The sequence below is a fragment of the Camelus ferus genome, chromosome 19 (assembly GCF_009834535.1).
Source record: "Camelus ferus isolate YT-003-E chromosome 19, BCGSAC_Cfer_1.0, whole genome shotgun sequence".
In the NCBI taxonomy this organism is placed as follows: Eukaryota; Metazoa; Chordata; class Mammalia; order Artiodactyla; family Camelidae; genus Camelus; species Camelus ferus.
In genome coordinates, this window is record NC_045714.1 from 4,841,142 (window position 1) to 4,860,462 (window position 19,321).

At 37.4% G+C, this 19,321-nt stretch overlaps 1 protein-coding gene across 1 annotated transcript in view; it reads left to right on the forward strand.

The window, feature by feature from the left end:
* The first annotated feature begins 71 nt into the window (after positions 1-71).
* The window catches only part of CSE1L (chromosome segregation 1 like), a 35,442-nt gene continuing 16,192 nt past the window's right edge, over positions 72-19,321 (forward strand). Inside the window, exons 1-10 of the mRNA XM_006174992.2 lie at positions 72-218; positions 8,124-8,219; positions 10,626-10,768; positions 12,791-12,892; positions 12,968-13,113; positions 13,466-13,556; positions 15,141-15,248; positions 16,667-16,759; positions 18,552-18,719; positions 18,842-18,971. Coding sequence (XP_006175054.1) covers positions 8,129-8,219; positions 10,626-10,768; positions 12,791-12,892; positions 12,968-13,113; positions 13,466-13,556; positions 15,141-15,248; positions 16,667-16,759; positions 18,552-18,719; positions 18,842-18,971 — 1,072 coding nt within the window. The 5' untranslated portion in view covers positions 72-218; positions 8,124-8,128. The remainder of the gene's footprint in view (positions 219-8,123; positions 8,220-10,625; positions 10,769-12,790; positions 12,893-12,967; positions 13,114-13,465; positions 13,557-15,140; positions 15,249-16,666; positions 16,760-18,551; positions 18,720-18,841; positions 18,972-19,321) is intronic.

Here is a 19,321-nt window from a genome sequence, read left to right on the forward strand (position 1 = left end):
GAGCGGGGCCGTGATTGGCCATTCGAGTTTGGGTGGGGCCGAGAGCCCTTGGTCCCGCCCCCCGCCTCGGCCCCGCTCACGCATGCGCCCTGGCCGCAGCCTCGCCGCCGCGCCATTTTGCCGGGGTTTGAATGTGAGGTGGAGCGGTGGCAGGGGTGGGTAGTGCCGACTACGGTCCGCGGCTGAGATTCCCTTCTCCGTTCCCGTATTCCCACGAGGTAAGGCGCGGGCGTGCACAGCTTGGCATGGTGGCCTCTTGGGACCTAGCTGGGGGAGGGATGAGGCGCTCCCGACACTTCCGAGCGCTGGAAAGCAGGGACCGCACCTCTGGGAGAGAGTGGAATGTGGGCCCGTGCCCCGGGCGGTGCCCTCGGTCAGGGTCTTTCCTTTCACTGATGGGTCTCGCCTCCCCTCGCGGCGTCCCCAGGCCTGAGGCCCTGGCCCTGTGATCCCCGGGGCCTGCGAGGGGCGAGGGCAGCCCAGGCGCGGCCTAACGCGAGCGGCGCGAATGCCCGCCCCTTCCCCTCCAGCGCTGCGCTGATTGGCCGCGCCGCTCGGGATGGCCTCTTCTCATTGGTCGCACCCGCGCGTCCGTTTTCGGCGCTCTCGGCCATCCGCAACGTGAGCAGAGTGCGGCGGAGAGGCCTGTGGGCTGCGAAGCGGCTGTGCGGGTGTGCCGGCCTCTGTACGGACCGCCTCTTCCCCTGGCCTCACTTTCTAATTAAGGATACGGTGGAGATCCACCTCCCCGTGCTTCAGTCTTCTCGACTGTAAAATGGACATCGTGATATCACTTTGCTGAGTTGCTCTTGAGGAATGGATTGTAGTCTTTGCTCCGGGGTCCATGCACTTGCCCAGTAACATACAGTAATGGGATCCGCTTCTTGGGGGAAACCCTGTGGTGTGGTAGTTCGGAGCATGGAATCCGGCTTTGGAAGTAAAAGGCCTAGGTTGGTTCCAGATTTAGCGCGCCCCCGCTGCCCCCCCCCCCGGGGGGGTTACTTAGTGCTAGTCACTTCATCGCTCCACTTCATTATCTGCAGAGTGGGATTGAAAACACCTACCTCGTAAAGTGGCTGTGAAGGTCCACTGAGTTATTACCGTGGTTTACAAAGTCCTGCTTAGGTGACCATTGCCCGCGTCTCCCACCCATCTGTTCTCCTTAGCCATTGTAGCCATGTTTCTTATCTTTTTCTTAAACGTTCCGGGCGCTTGTCCTCGCTAAAGCATTTGGACGTGACTTTCGTTTGCCTGGAAATTACCAACATCAAATCTTTGCAAGGCTGGTTCCCTGTCCAAGCTTCGCTCACCTTATGCCGCCTTTGACTAACCTCTCAAAGGACCTCATCCCTTCAACTCTTCATCACATCACCCTAATTTTATTTACTTCATACCTTTTATCATTATCTAGAATCACTTATACAGTTTACTTGTTCATTGTCTTTCTCAGCTCCTGGCGTGTAAAAAGGAAGGACTTTGCCTGCCTTATTCATGCTGTACCCAGGTGGCCAGTGCTTGCCACATGATAGATGCAAAGGTATTATTCCTTGGAGGCACAGAAAGGGACTTTTTACTCTTGGATCCTAGTGCTCCTTTTCTCCTCCACTTGGGCCCCCATAGTCAATTTTTTGGCCCCTTTTTGGTGTGTCTTCATTTTTTGCATAATTCTTGGGATTCTTGACCTACCCAGTCTTTTCCCTGTTAAGACCCTTTATCTTTCGTTTCTTTCCGTCAGTGCAAGGGAATTCTCTCTTCCCTTCTGTTTACTTTGATTTCTGCTGGTTGGGGGCTAGGATAGAAGGAATCCATTTCCTATACAGGGTTAGATGGGTTTGAGAGCGGTGGTCTACCTTTGGTATTAATTTGTTCCTTTAATCATTTAATAACTTTAGTGAGCATCCACTTAATCTCTGGGAATACAGTGAAGAAACAAAAATGGACGAAGTCCCTTCCTTCGGAGAGCTTATATTCTAGTGGAGGAAAGAAACAGGAATACACATAAATGAATTAGATAATTCTAGATAGTGACAAGTGACAGAGTGATGTGATAGATGAAGAAATCTTCTCTGTGGAGGTGACATTTGAGCTGAGACCAGGTATGGAAGGACGAGGAAAGAGAATATTCCAGGCAGAGAGAATAGAAAGTACAAAGGCTCGAGGACGGGAGCAAGCTTGGAATGTTGGAATATTGGAGGAAAATATCCAGCTTGGTAGAGTAATGTATGAAGCGAGAGGTATCTAGGGGCGAAGATCGTGTAGGGCTTTGTAGACAATGGAAAAAGCTTGAGTTCTTCTAAGTGTCATGTTCCTGTGATCAGAAAGCAGAGGGTGGGTTGAGGTGTGTTCTTGATGTGTGTGCCAGATAGTTTTCATTTATTGGATCTCTCTCCCTTTTCCCAGATGTAAGGCCTCAGGAATGGTTCTCTAATGTGGAGGAAATATCTAAGAAAAAGCACACATCTTGGATCAACTTATGTCACAGATGTCTGAGATGGCCTTGGAAAACAATCTTTTATTCTGAAAGTTTCCATCTGTAACTGAGGGCCTGTGGGAAGAGGCTAGACTTAGGTCCAGCCATTCATTTAACAAGAAGAACTTGAAATTTAAATAAGTCTGTCATAATTGATCTAGTGTGGTACATGTTTTTTGATTTTTGTGTATTGGTAGGAATTTCCAGAGATAACTCGCTGGAGAAGTAAAGTATCACCTCACTTCTCATTTAAAGGCAAAAGAGCAAGTGTTTCATTTCTAGTGTGAATCTTTATTTTAAAGTCAATAACACTTTTTACATTTCTATATTGCTAATAGTTCATAGTATCAAAATACCTTCACCTATGGCCAAATAATATAACTTAATTAGACCGTAATCTTGTTGATATATTATGAATACCTGTGGCATATTGCCTAAAATTACCTAATTTGTCACACTTTCCCAAATCAGGGCTAAGCTTGGGTTTACAGACATTATCACTAAGGAGACAGAAGAAGAATTTGTTGACAAGTATTTAGTCCCTTAACTTACATTAACAATATGGGGTCTATATGGTGTTGTATAACTTACAGGGATTGTAGTATGCATATTTATATTCCACCCACCCATCCCTCCCCCATGGACACACATTTTTCCCCCACCTTTTTTTTTTTTTTAAGTCTTATCCTAGCACCTCTCCGTTGTCATTTTTAGGGTCATTCTGTCATGTGGTCTTAGAATCAGATATCTCCAGCTCTTCTTATTTGTCACAGTCAATTGACCAAAATAAATGTGAAGCATTCTTCACTATAGTGTTTTGATGGGAAAAAAAAATCAGTAAAGACTACGTAGCTTTTGAATATAGCACAGAAATACTTAGGTATTTAGTACGTGCCCATCACTAGGGAGATTGCAGTGAACAAAACACAGAGTCACTACTCTTGTGGAGTTTACAGCCTAATAGAGGGGGAAGCATAGTAAAGACAGCAAATTTGTGTGCCTGATAAAATTTACTTGGAAAAACAGAGTAAGAGAATGGTGAGTGGCCAAGGTGAGTGCCCTTTTAGATGGGCATCTCTGAGAGGAGATGACATTTGAAGAAAGACCTGAATGAAGTGAGCAGTGAGCCACAGAGCTCTCCAGGGGCAGAGCTGTCCAGGCAGATGGGACAGTAAGTGCAAAGCCCTGAAACAGAAGTGCAAGGCACTGGCAGATGTGAACAATAATGCAGGACAAATTGCAGATGCACATCTTTATTGAAGTACTTTCGAATGAACAGAAATTTATTATGGCGGTAGGTTGGTCCTTTGTTTATCTGACAGATGTAACTGAGTACCTACATTGTGTTGGGCCTGCTAATAAGTGATCTTCAAAGAATAGTCTCCAATCCCAGGCCACATCCATGTTTTAACTGCCTGATTGACATATTGATTTATACATTAGTTTGTGCGACAAAGAATGTCTACTGTGTGCCAGGCAGTGTTGAAGGTCCTGGGCATAAAGATGAAGAAGACAAAGTCCTGCCCTAAGGAGTTTACAAAGAAGAGATAACAAGTAAATCAGAGATATCTCAGATGATGATTAATGCCCTTAACAGTGTAACAGGGATGAGGTAGATGATAGTCGTGGAAGGCTCTTTTGGGTTGTTGACTGTGGGCTAACAGCCAAATTATGCTAAATATCAAATTAGAAGAAAGGGCATTATTGCAGGCAGGGAGAACTGTCTTGTCTGGTTTGAGGAACAGAAAGAAGGCATTTAGGGCTGGAACATAGTGACAGGGAGAAGGTAGGAGATGAGATTGGCAGGTGCTAGATTGCATGGGACTCTTTGTCATGAAGAAAGTTAGTGAATAACAGATTTATTGAGGAATGTATTTAAAAATTCAACAAAATAGATTCTGTTAACCTCTGTAAACCACACCCCCCTCAACACACACACAGTTTCTAACATGTTGCCTTGCATAAATCTTACAAGGTAGAATAATTTTCATGTGGCAAAGAAAGACCCTTTTTTTTTTAAGCTCATGTAGACCGATGTAAATGATTTTGCTTGGCCACAGCAAACTTTCATGATTTCGTAACAGATTCAGCATTTTAACAGAAAAAAGAATGGGAAATCAATTGATTAAATCACTGCTTTACGAAGTGTGTTCCATAATTGGTTCTATGGCCACGTGATGGGAGGACCTTAGGATTAAACAGCATTAAATGGATAACTTACTGTTCAAGTTCCTGAGGCCTTTAAAGTGAATCTCCAAAAGAGAAGGGATATGACGCACAACACTTTCCAAACTTTTGATATAAAAGCCAGAAAGAGTAGCCTCTCAGCTTGTGTGTGTGGTTGACTGGGACTTGATATTCAGGCCCATAGAGTGAGTGGTCTGCCCTGGGTCAAAGGAAGTGAATATATGGGCGGTGGAATCTACTTAATCAGTCAGAATACCGGCTTCCCTTGTGATTAAAAACATTTTCTAGTTCAGAGAAAGGACTGTATTGAGAATACAAATAGTTTCAAACAGATCATTCTCCTTAGCAGGTGGTGGTTTCTGGCCATGGAGGATTGCTTTGCACAAGCACAGCATTAGCTGTGGCCCTTTGTAGAATTTTGTAGCTTTTTTTTGTTGTTAAAAGTGAAGAGATGAAGCATTATGGCTTTTTAATTTGGATCTGACTTGTTCAAAATCTTGGTCATCTTTGACTTCTTCCTCTCCTTACTCATCTGGCTGCCCTATTTTTCACATCACCCTTCCTATTGCTGTTCTGAGTGCTTACACTCAAGTTCCGTCCTCTCGTCATTATCATTTCCACGTGAGAGAAAGCCTTGGGTAATAGGAATAGGGTAGACCCATGGAGTCAGACTGATTTGAATCTGATCTTGTTTGTGACTTGGGGCAACTTAGTTAATCTCTCTTTGATTGTAAAGTGGTTATTGCAAGAAATGATAGGAAGCATATAAAACATCAAGTACTGTGTCTGGCTCATAGGTGTCACCATTCCCCCACTTTATAAAAGTGTCTTAACAGATCTTATTCGCTTCCTCTGCTCCATTCTATATATAAAAAACATTAACAGCCTCAAATTCCTATACTCCAGTTTCATTAAGTTTTTACCCATTTAAAAAAACCTCTGGTGTCTTCCTCTTGTACATTACATCATGAAACTCTTCAGCTAAGTGTTGGAAACCTCTATGATCTGATCTCAACCTCCAAGTCCACTCACTGTTCCCCAAAGGAGCTAACTATGCATTCTTCCCCTCTCTGTGACTTTGCTCACACTATTTCCTGTATGAATGGGTTCTCATTTTACTTTGCCTGTCCAAATCTATATATCCTTCCAGTTCACAGCCTCTGGGAAATCTTGGACAGAAATACCCCATTGACTTTTCTTAGCCACCTATCAGTTTAGTTGCTGTTGGTGTGATTCATTTGGCACTTATACTCCACGGGGACAAATGTGTTTCAGAATTCAGATTTTTTATTTTATTTTATTTATTTTATTTTATTTTATTTTATTTTATTTATTATTTTATTTTATTTTATTTTATTTTATTTTATTTTATTTATTATTATTTATTTTATTTTATTTTATTTTATTTTATTTTATTTTATTTTATTTTAATTTGGAACGCACATACTGTAGATTATGAAACATCCCCAGGAGGACATGGGGATGACCCTGCAATCAAACACGTTAGTGTATCTTTAGTGAAACAAATTTACATACTAAGTGAGATTAAGTGGGTTGTATTTATAGCCTCAGGCAGTTCAAGCCAGGTTTTGCTGCCAGGTGCCACAAACTTGTTTAAAAAACCTTTCGGTTTGTAAATTTTTGAATCTCAGAACTGCAGAAAAGGGACTATAGGTCTGTGGTTGTTATTTTCAATATTCAGTTGTATCTTGTCTTCCAGCTAGGCTTTGAGAGCCTGAACTTGATTGCTTTTTGTCATAGACGTTTTTTAACTATAATAATAAAATTTTATTAACTGATTGTAAATGTAACACATATAGATAGTTGTAGGATATTAGGAAAATCTAGAAGACTATGAAGAGAATGAAAATCCCCTTGTACATCGTGTAGATATTACCACTGTTTATATTTTGGAGTGTATTTTTAGTTTTTCTATGTATTTCAGTATGTGTAAGTTTTTTTTTAAGATAATTTGAATTATGGTATATTTGACCTTTTTTTCTCTTAGCTTTATTACATTTTACAAAAACTTTATGTACTTAATTTGTTGTTGTTGTCATAGAAGCCCCATAATAAGTCATAATTTGGTGCATGGTTGCCCTAAAAAGGCTGCATTTCCCCAAGAGCTGTTAAGTGGCTTTGACCCTAAAAGCAGCTTATTAACAAGATCTAAGCAGTAGTCAGGCTTTTTGAGATAGGCTCGTTGAGATATGACTTGTCATGAATTCATCCATGCTGTCACAAATGGCAGGAACGTCTTCCTTTTGTGACTGAGTAATATTCCATTGTATACGTATACATTTCATTATCCATTCATCCAGTGCTGACTGTTGTTAATAATGCTGCAGTGTGCAAGGGGGTGTAGATACCTTTTCAAGTTACTATTTTCCTTCTGGTAAATATCCAGAAGTGGAATAGCTATTTTTAATATTAAAATATATTCTATTTTTAATATTTTGAGGAATCTCCATACTTCTTTCCACGTGGCTGCATCAGTATACATTCCCACCAACAGAGCACCAGGTTTTCCTTTTCTCCACATCCTTTCCAACACTTGTTATTTCCTATCTTTTTGGTGATAGCCCTTCTAACAGGTGTGAGGTGATAGATGTCTTGCTGTGGTTTTGATTTACATTCCCCTGATGATTAGTGATGCTGAGCACCTTTTTATGTATCTGTTGGCTATCTGTATGTGTTCTTTGGGAAGATGTCTATTCAGCTCCTGCCCATTTTTAAATTGGATTTTTTTTTCTGAATTATATGAGCTTTTATATATTTTGGATATTAACCCTTTATCAGATACGATTTGCAAGTATTTTCTCATTTGGTATATTGCTGTTTCATTTTGTGGATGGTTTCCTTTGCTGTGCAGACACTTTTTAGTTTGATGTAGTCCTACTTACTTAGTTTTGCTTTTGTTGCCTTTGCTTTTGGTGTAGAAAGTAGCTTTTTGATCATAATCACAGCTGTCATCTTCTGAACCCCAAAATTACCTCCCCAAGTGCAAGTTCTCAGTATATGGTTTGTTTTCAGTACCTATGGTTGCATGTTGTACATAAAGGAATTTATTCCAGTTTCTTTAATCTTAGAACTCTGTGGGATCCTTACTGCTTAAAATTTTAATTTCTAATGGTGGGGCTTCAGGAAAAAATCCTAGTGAGTCCTGTTTTTTACCCTTAACTTGCCCTTTTTCATAGCATTAAATCAGATAAACTTTACGGTGACTTTGATCAATTCTTCAATTTTGTTTTTCTGTGCCTATCTTTGAAATTATATTTTTTCTTCTTTATCTCAAAATTTTTTCATCACTGTTTCAAAAAAGCCTATCTTATCTTCTGGAACCTTGTCTCAGCTAAGAGTTAGGCTTATATAGCCCATACCTAAAACATAAATGGATGATTTTCATAGAAGGGGAGACACATAATATAAACGGGTTCTTCTGTATAAATCACTGTGTCCCCTTTAGGTTCCATGGCAATGGAGCTCAGCGATGCAAATTTGCAAACGCTAACAGAATATTTAAAGAAAACTCTTGATCCTGATCCTGCCATCAGACGTCCAGGTAAAGAAAATGAATATTTTTTGTGGTTGATTTTATTCTTAAAGGACAGCTATGGGAAACCTTTGTGCATTCTGCCTGTTTGTAAATTTAAAAAAAGAGAGAGAGATTCATAATTGGATTCTTGGAATAGTTTATTTCTCATTCTCCAGCCATAAAGTGTGTGGTTTGCTGCTTACAGCTACTGTAACATATGGTGGTATGGGGTTTTTAAAGAGATTTTGGTTTGTTTTTTGAGTAAAATAGCTTTTATTTGGTATCTTCTGGGATAAAAAGGACTGGCATATTTAGAATGTTACGTCCCTTGACTTTTCTGAAAATCCCCAACCTGCCTCTTTTAGAGATATAATAATGAGGGCATAGAGATAAGAGTTAATTGCCTAAAAAAGTGATTAAGTGAATGAAACTAGGTAATTTGATACTGTGTCTTAATCCCCATGTTGGGTTTGACTTAATTAATGTATTTTAAGACCTGGGGTTCTTCCCCTCCTCCTTCCCACCATCCTGATTTTGACAAGTTTTAAATAGAGACTTAGTATAAGTTTAGAATTGCAAACTCAAATGTCCACAGAAGTCGGACATGAAGGTAAGTGAGGAAGTCAGGCCAAGTGGGGCCTGGTGATAATGGTGTTATTGTATGCCTTGGTTAAGGGGCAAATATTATTTGGAAACAGCTAACTCTGGGGGATTCAAACCAGTCTTTCAAGATCAGATTTCCAGCTTTGCTCGAAAAAATAAGGATATTTATATGAAGTATAAATTCTCATTTTTATTTGATGATTCTCATTTTTAAATGATAGCAAGTAACTTCAAAAAAATCTGAAACATGGTACAAACCAAACAGACTACCTCTGAGGGCCAGGGGTGTCTTATGAGTAGCAAGTTGATGATCCTTGATGTAAGTCATATTAACCAGAATTGCTCTTAATCTGCTTCTTCAGAATTTACGAATGTGCGTTCTCATAAAGAGGAGGCACCCCGTGAAGACCCAAATAAGTGCATGCACATGTGTTATATTTTATATATGTCATATATGATAAATAGAATTGTACACATGTTAATTGTACACGTTAATGCATCCATCCTAGTCTAGAAAGGCCATTCTGATTTTCTCATTAATGCCTAAAGAAGTAATTTGTTCTTGGAAAAAAGGAAATTAATGGCTCTAATCTTAGACTTCCCTGGAAAGCCTCTGCTAACACTGATTATTAAAAATTATTTTTTTAATCATTGTGTCTTTGTAAGGTGGGGATGCTGTTGTTTCATGAATCCAGGACAAAATGTAGGAATAAATTTATGTTTCTAAGAAGAACTACAAACATAGCATTTCTCAGGGATTGCTGGACATGAAATACTGACCAACCAAATACTGAAACAACCAAAGTGTTCTACTAAACTGTACAAACCATACAAAACCATAGTGTGTCCCTTCCTGAAAAACATTTTTCTGTTCAGCATTCTTTATCTTTCAAGAAACACATGTAGACACAAAACAGGGAGGGTTTGAGGATGGAAGTTAAACTCTTGGGACTCAATTTAGAAAGAAGAAAGGTATTAAATCACATGAAATCATAGAAAATAATACATGCTAACAGCAGACCTTTTCAGTAAATACTGGAACCTTGGAATGGATGTTGGCTTATGAAGCTTAAGATAAGAAAAATTAGAAGTGCTGTAACCCTGCACTGTGTGCTCAGTAAACCTAGGAGATTTACTGTCCCTAAGCGTAGAATGAGTTTAAAGTATGCAGGTAAAATCTTTGTATGAATTTATTGCTGATAATAGAAATGTTTAGTTTGAGAGGAAAACTGAGGGCTAGTATGGTAGTATAAGGACTGGACTAAAACTTCTAGACAAGTTAGTTAACCTCAGTGGCCTTGTCTTTAAAATGAGGATACTACTGCCTACCTCTTTGGGTAGTAGTGACAACTTAGTATGTGAGTAAAGCACCAGACCCATAAGGGTAATAGTAATGTGTATTAGCATGACTTAACCCATCTACTCTTAATCACAGTATTATAAAAGAAATATTACTACCATTATTAATAGTAATCTTTCTGGAACAAGACTGGGAGTATGACTTTTGCCCTAAGATCACTTAATCTCTCTAAGAAGCAGATTCTCCTTCACTTGGAATGATCACAAACTTTATAGGTTTGTGAGAATCGGGTACATTAATGGATGGTAAAGTGATCTGAAAACTGAGGTATTATATACGTTTAATACGACATCATATATAGTCCATTTAATAGATAAGAAAAGTGAGGTCAGTATACCCATGATAGGTTCCCTAAGGGAAAATATTCTTTTTGTTCATTTTTTGATGCTTCAGTTAGAGATATGCATAGTTCACATGAAGTCTTAAAATTTGATTCTAATAACAAATCTAACATGGAAATTGTTTTGCAGCTGAGAAGTTTCTTGAATCTGTAGAAGGAAATCAGAATTACCCACTGCTGCTTTTAACACTACTGGAGAAATCCCAGGATAATGTTATCAAAGTATGTGCCTCAGTAACATTCAAGAACTATATTAAAAGAAACTGGAGAATTGTAAGTATTCTGTGAATACATAGTTTAATACCCTGCATATTTACAAGATTTCTGTATGCAGTGTTCCTGAACGATTCAGACACAGATTAAAGATAAAATTAAACAGGACCCTCCTCAACAAAATATTAGCAGGTCAAATCCAAAAATATACTAAAAGTGTAAAAATACACACCATGACCAAGTGGGATTTATCCCAGGTATGCAAGTCTCGTTCAACATTCAAAAAATTAATGTAATCTATCACATCAGTCAACTGAAAACAATAAATCACGTGATCATATCAATAGGTGCAGAAAAAGTATTTGTCAAAATCCAACACTCATTCATGATAAAAATTCTCAGTAAATTTAAAAATAGATGGGAACTTTCTCGATTTGATAAAGGCTACAAAAAACCTATAGCTAACATCATACTTAATGGTGAGAACCTTGAAGCTTTCCCACCGAGATCGGGTACAAAGCAAGAACCCTTCTTACCACTCATTTTCAACGTTGTTGGAAGTCCTTGATGATGCAATAAGAAAAGGAAATATACCAATGGGGAGGGAGGACATAAAACTGTCTTTATTCACAGATGACATGATCATCCATGTAGAAAATCCAAAAGAACTGACAGAAGTTAAACAGGATATTTTCCCAAAGTTCCTATTTGTTTAAATCTATATAGATTAAATCAGTTTCATCACCTAGGTTGCTATAGAGTGTGAGACTTGGTTTTAACCTCCATTTTGGTTGAAATTTAACTTTGGTTCCCTGTCCGTTGAAGGGACATTATGTGGGAAGACATAGTCTAAATGAATAATTGAAACAATTTCTATTGTGGACAGGGAGAAATTATATAAAGCTGAAAAGCCACATTTTATTTTTATATATATATAAATGCGTAGAATGGAAAATAATTTAGATTTCAAGTTTTTGATAAGAGATTTGTCCTATGTGGGATATGGAAATAATTTCTAATTATAAGGTGAATCCTATTGTGCTGCAAGTTTAATGATCAGTGTAAAATTATACATTGAGAACGTATTTTCCCTACCTTAGCTTATGACAGTAGTTCTCAGTTGGGGGTGATTTTGCCCACCTGGGGATATTTGGAGGCATTTTGGTTGTCACAACAAGAGGTGGGTGGAGTTGCTGGCATCTAGTGGGTGGTTACCAAGGATGCTGCTACACATCCTACAATGCACAAGAAAGATCTCCACAAGACTCACCTGACCCAAGATGTCGGTAATGCTGAGGTTGAGGTAGCTCTGGGTTAGGATAAAGTAAAAAAAAAAAAGAAGAGAATTGTTTCCAGTGATAGCAGTATTAATATTTAGAAAGTATTAAAGTTGACAAAAATGATCAGTTTTTCTAAAAAGTCCATTTTAAATCTTAAATATTGAGAGTCTTTTTCCTCATTCCATAAAATAATTTAAAAATAGGAAATACGTTTTTAAGCTTGTATAGTCAGGTGTTACCACATGCAGTGAAGAAGTGACTTGGTGAATTTTAGAATGTTTAAAAATCCATCTCTGCTTGGGGACATGATAGCCCTCTCTCTTGATTTGTGAATCAAGTGAGACTTCCAGAATCTCTTTGGATGGTATAGTTCTGGATGCATTCAGACTGGTAATGGTCAAGAAGTTTTCATTGACAAGACCTTTGACTTAAAAGTGAGAGTCCAGTTGAAGCTTTTGAAGATGAATTTGGGCTAAATGGCATATATCTATATTTAACCCTGATCTCTTTAGTTTACATACAGAACTAAGATTCTTAATTGGTGTTAGAGAGTCAGAGAAGCTAATTAATTTGTACATAAAATATTTGCATTTGGGATGGAATGTACATTTTTTCTGCAGCAAAATGCTTTCATCAAATTATTAAAAGAATCTGTGACCCATTTATGTAGAAGGAAGGCCCTACCTTCCCTATGTTTTTCTTAGGAAACTGGGAAATGAGAAATGGTTCTATTTTATCTACAAACCCATATAGTCATGGATATGGATTTTATTGTACTTACTCATTTGTGTTTTGCTTTTAGGTTGAAGATGAACCAAACAAAATTTGTGAAGCCGACCGAGTAGCCATCAAAGCCAACATAGTACACTTGATGCTTAGCAGCCCGGAGCAAATTCAGAAGCAGGTAATGTGAGGCTGGGCTTTTTAGGTAGGCGTGTGTGAAGAGCTTTCATCTAATTAGTCTTTTCCCTCTCCCCAGTTAAGTGATGCTATTAGCATTATTGGCAGAGAAGATTTCCCTCAGAAATGGCCTGATTTGTTGACAGAAATGGTGAATCGCTTTCAGAGTGGAGATTTCCATGTTATTAATGGAGTCCTTCGTACAGCACATTCTTTATTTAAAAGGTATTGGTGTATAAATTCATATTTTAAAAATACTTTTCTTTCAAATGTTTTCACTTATATATATTTTTGTGACTATTGTCATTCCTTTATGATAATCCTAGACTAAGAGCATAAGCCTCTCAGCTCATTATTGTGTTTGTTTCTTTTAAGTAGGATGTTTATTTCATATTGCCCTATTACTTGTGAAATACCTGGTCTTGCTAAACTGTGCTTGGTTCCTTTAAAAAGAAAACCAAGAATTTGCTTTTTACTTCAGAAAGCTGTCTAGCCATAGATTTTTCTCTAATCTGTCCTTGAAGACCTAAAATCAGTTAACAAAAACTTGTTAATTTACGTATTTTTAATTTTCTAGATACCGCCATGAATTTAAGTCAAACGAGTTATGGACTGAAATTAAACTTGTTCTGGATGCCTTTGCTTTGCCTTTGACTAACCTATTTAAGGTATGTAATAACATCTTGGTATTTTTTAATTGCTTAATATTTTAAATTGCTTGAATGTTTGTATAAATTTTAAGAGATTGCTTTGAAAGCTTATTTGATAGGAAAAAGAAAAAGAAAGCTTATTTTTATAGATAATGTTTAGAGCAGCATTTTCTTTTGAAAAATTTCAAACCCACATGGAAATAGAGAGGATGGTATAATGAACTCCCATGTATCGATTACTCAAGATTAACTGTAAACAGCATTTTGTCCTTAATTAGTTCCCTCCCCTTCATTCTATAGGAATATTTAAAAGCAAATCCCAGGCATCATATTATTTCACTCAGGTATTTGAGTATGTGTCTCTAAAGGAATAGATTCATATTTTGATTTGACTGGTTATGGACTTTAGTTAATTCATGTATTTGTACATCGTCTTATAGTACATAGGCTACTTCGCTAAATGTGTTCTTCATTTTCTGAGAATCCTTTAAGATTGAAAGAGAAGTGCTGTTAACTTTTTTTCCTGGATGAGGAAAGAGGACAGTATCACATAGCTAATAAAAAAAGAGAGCCAGGCCTGAAACCTAGTTTTACTGCCTTGAGAAAAGCAATTCATTTACTGTTTCCAGAAAGGAAAGTTGTTGAAAGTTGATATTCACAAATTGCTAAATTTCAGAGTATGCACAGGATTTTTCACGGTTGGGATATCAGACTGATAGTACATTTTTGTTTTTAAATATAAAATTGGACAAAATGGGGTCAGTTTTTTTCCACCTACTGGATTGGCAAAGTTTCTTACTTCTTTTTAATAACATAAACAATTTTAACGAGAGTTCAGTGAAATGAACACTCTCATGTCCTGTCCACTGGATTATAAATGGTAGTAGCCTTCTGGAGTTTGACATTTTAATTAAGAAAACCTTAATGTTCGTATTTCCTAACTCTAGGATATAGGAAGCAACATTTGTTGAATATCTTTTACATAGTGGGTGTGCACAAATTACTAGGACCTTTTATGTATATTTTCTCATTTGATTCTCATATTCTCTATGAGGTAGGCATATTCTTTTATTACAGATGAGGATGTTGAGGCCCAGTAAAACAACGAGCTCAAACTCATGCTCATTATGAGTAACAGAGTCTGGGTTATATCCAGGTCTGTCTGGCTTCCAAAACCCATGCTCATGGCATAGCATCGGTAATACACTTTTTGAATCTCAAACTCGGAGAACTAGAGGTGTGCACAAAGTTTTTTTGCAGATAGAATAATGAACAATTGGAAACAACCTGAATGTCAGGTGACAAGGGAATTATTTAATGAGTGCATATAGAGACAGTTTTGTGTAATATATTTTTATATATGCACAGAGGAGAGTAGAAGGATCTAGACCAAAACATTAATGTTGGTCTTGTCAGTAGTGCTATGATGGACAATTTAAAAATAGATACTTTAACATATTTTTCAAAAGTCTTAAATGACTGTGCCCTACTATTTAAAAGCCAAATTTTGGCGAAGATAGATAAGTAGTTTCAGCCCAGTGCAAGGCTTTTTCACTTAGGTTTACAATCCACTAAATCCATGTTCCTAAATTCCTTTCCAAGGCCACTATTGAACTCTGCAGCACCCATGCAAATGATGCCTCTGCCCTGAAGATTCTTTTTTCTTCCCTGATCCTAATCTCAAAACTATTCTACAGTTTAAACTTCCAGGTAAATTTTTGTTTTGTTTCTCACCTTTGATTCTTATTCTTTGATGTCAAATATAAAGTTTTTCCACTTGATAAAGACTTCTTTGCTAGCAATGATTATTTTTTTATCTAAAAGAAGACATTAATGTTTTTCTTTTCCCCCCATTCTTTATCTACAAATTGTGTTCTGCATTACAGTAGTTCCTAGAGATGCTAGTGGGTGGATGTTTCTTGGGGGAAAGTGGCATTCTGTTAATCTAGTAGGTTAGGCTAACCTCATCTCATAAATCACTCTTGGGGAGTTACCCTGTGTTCTACTTTATTGAAGACACAAAGATCACATTCTCAGGCCTTCCTCTTTTGTTCATTTAAATGGGTATTAACACTGGGGCAACCATGTTTTGATTAGAGGCCTCTGACTAGCTTATTCAGAAAGGCTTTTAATGGAAGCATATCTGGGAGACCAAAGGCTAAAGAAGCAGATTTGGGAAGCTGTATGAACTAGTGACATTTCTGAGGAAGCACAGCCACAGTCTTATAGCAGAAAATGCCTGGTCACTCACTCTGTTGCTACTGAGAGGTAGTGGCCTCCAATCATTCTTTCTGTTCTTGAGTCATTACTTTGACTTAGGAACGTGAGGAGAGTCTTTATTGGTACAAATTACTATACTGAGATACAGAGGAAGGACCTGGCCTTTTCGTTGCTCATAGCCAGAGCCAAGAAACTGGACTTAATCTTTACAACATGGCTATACTCACAGTGGTAGGGAGAGCATTCCTCAGAAGGAATAGGGAGAATGAATGGGAGAGACAGCCCGAAATAGCATGCCTTCATCAGTGTTCAGCTGGACAGCATTTTGAGAAGTTCTTGATAGCACTGTTTTTGTTTATACCTTCTTTAGAAATGCTTCCTAGAAGTCGAGTAGAAGGAGGTGCTTAATAACTTGTTAGTCAGGGAAACCAAAGGAAGGGGGCATATAATCTTTACCTTTGGGGGCTTATCCCTCATTAAGAAGGCGGTACTGTGCCACAGGAATTCGGTAACTGCACAAGACAGTAAGCCTAACTTGGTGGTCGTCTCACAGTAATAAATGCAGTAGTTCAGAAAGGAAAAGGAATGTATTGGTAAACACTGAGTTTTGTGAGGAAAGTCTTCAGTCTTAGCTGGACCCTGAAGGAATAAGTAGATTCAGATTGGGACAGGAAATAGAGGTGGCCTCATTTATGGTTGAAAGCTTACGGAGACAGAATGATTTACTCAGCTACCAGACCTAGTTGGAGCCGAGAATTCTTGTCAGAATAGGTAATGGTTGGCTCAGCTGAGAAGTGTGGGCTTGAGTCTAAGCATGTGGAAAATACTGTGTGTGGTGGGGAAAACTTTTTAAAATAGAATACTTAATTATTTCTACCAAAAGTCTCAAGGCAGCATTTATTCTTCAGGATCTCCCTGAATTTTTTGAAGATAATATGGAAACTTGGATGAACAATTTTCATACCCTCTTGACATTAGATAATAAACTTCTACAAACTGATGTAAGTATTGTTTAAAATAGTTTCCAAGTAGGCTTTTTTTTAAATTAAGGACTTGAAATATAATGTTAAATGTCAATTGTATCTCAATTTTTTATAATGTTAAAAAAAATTATTTGAGTACTCTCTGAAAACATTGCAAAGAGGATAGACTTCAAAAAACGTTATTTGAGAACATTGAGCATTCTAATTCCTTAAAAATTATTTAATCTTGCATTGTTAATAGGTTGAATTCTAAGAATGCAAGTAATAATTGATTTTGTAGGATATTCTACGTTTGGTTGTTTGTAACATGCAGAATTACTCTTCTTATAAGCCTCACTTAAAGTCACAATTTACGGATAAGGCTGTTTTATTACATTATTGAAAGTAAGACCTCAGGTATTCACATTGTGAACATTTTATGAAATGAAAAATTACTTTTATGAAAATCCATTTTTTAAATAATTTTATGAAATGAAAATTAAACCTCTGTGATAGTAGCCTCTTTTGAAAAAGTCATGTACAGTGTGGGAAAGAGGGGACATGTTGAAAGTTGGTAATGTGTTAAAGTTTCTGATCTGGGTTTTGTAATACATACTTTTCAACATACAGCATTTATTCTGTCTTATTCATTTGCTTGTTTATTAATATATTTATGATTTACCTCTTAAACAAAAAATTTAAAATATTAAGAATACTTCAGCAGCAGATAAAATAAAAATTAGAATTGGTGGTTCAAATCTGTTTGGGGGGTGGGGTGTAGAGAATCATTTCTTTGGGGGTACAGCAAATTTTGTCTCTGAGATTTACAAGCAACAAAAAGCAACCAAAAAAGATTGGGTTTCCATAAAATAATTCTTGCAGTTCACTAGGGAAAAAACACTCCCTCAGAAAACAGCTTGTCTTTACACTTAAGTCTAAAAAGAAGTTCTCCAGATGGGGTTCTTAAGGGCTCTGTCTGCCCATTTAACCATGTTCTACCCTGTGTCATCCACCTGTGCAGCGGCCCTTATATTTATGCCTTGAAGGAACTATTAGGGAGTTCTTTTTTATCTTTACTCAGTTTGAGTTCTTTTGCACATAACTCAAAAGGCATTTGTGGGATGTTGTTACATATAGTTAGGATAATTATATCCATCATTGCTGTGGTTTGGAGTGGAGCTGGCAAACTATTCCTGTTAAAGATCCAGGTAGGAAATATATTTGGCCTTGTGGGCTGTACACGCAGTACTATAAATTACATCAATGAAAACAAGGAATGATGGTGGCTGGGCTTTAATAAAACTTTACTTCAGGAATTAGGCAGCTGGTTGACCCCTGCTTTAGATTGTTTAATATATACATATTTTTAGATTGTTTAATATTTTATAACCAAAATATTTTTTGTGACAGCATTACTTTATTGGGGGGAGGACACATTTTAAAATATTTGGAAGGAGAACCTTCAGGGAGATAGCAAGGCAATTAACCATGTTACAAAGGAAGGTGAGATGTGATCTTTATCATTCAGGTTTCTGGAGGATATATTATTTTAGTGTAATATGTATTTTATAATTCAACAACCAGAAGAAAAGCCTTTATTTAACTTGAAAACTTTTGAGAACTGCTTTCATTAATAAATAAGAAGTATTTCATCTTTTATTTATTTGAAAGACCAGGCGAATAAATTGGCAGTGGCATAAATGTAGTTTACAGCACTTAGCTTGGAATATAAATTTTTTTTAAAGAGTTCGTTCAGGAATTTCAGCTTCTCTCCCTATTTGTGGTAGCGTTGAAGTTGTATGTTTGAGTTTTCCATTTTCTCTTATGTGAGGATGAAGAGGAAGCAGGCTTATTGGAGCTCTTAAAATCCCAGATTTGTGATAATGCTGCACTCTATGCACAAAAATATGATGAAGAATTTCAGCGGTACCTGCCTCGTTTTGTCACAGCCATCTGGAATTTACTAGTTACAACAGGTCAAGAAGTTAAATATGACTTGGTAAGATGATGGTGGAGATAAATAATTAAGACATTCCCTCCCCCCCTCCCCCCCGCCCCTCCCGAAAAAATAAGCAATTCGGTTTACTTTTTAAAATATGCCTATTTTGTGTTTTATTGCAGTTGGTAAGTAATGCAATTCAGTTTCTGGCTTCGGTTTGTGAGAGACCTCACTATAAGAATCTGTTTGAGGACCAGAACACGCTGACAAGCATCTGTGAAAAGGTTATTGTGCCTAACATGGAATTTAGAGGTAATTGTCTCAAGGTGTAGATCTTTTTTAGGAGATTAATTAGAAGCTTGGTTTTTTTAAAGAGTATGTTAGTATATATTTAATAATTTAAAATTTAAAAAATTTAATAAGTCTTTTTCCTGTTGCTTTTTGTAACATATTCAGTCTAAGTTTTGTTTGGTTTAGTGTTTCACAGGGCAAAAGCTGTTTTTAAATAGTTGTCTTGAGACTAGCAGTGGTTGATAACTTTTAAAGACAGAGTTGAAGCCCATTTAGTTTTTGCTTAAGGTTAAGAGCCCTTAGAGTCTGTATTTGTATACAAAATGTCTTCCTTACAGTTGGGAAGAGTGGGTAGTAGATGGGAAGGAATT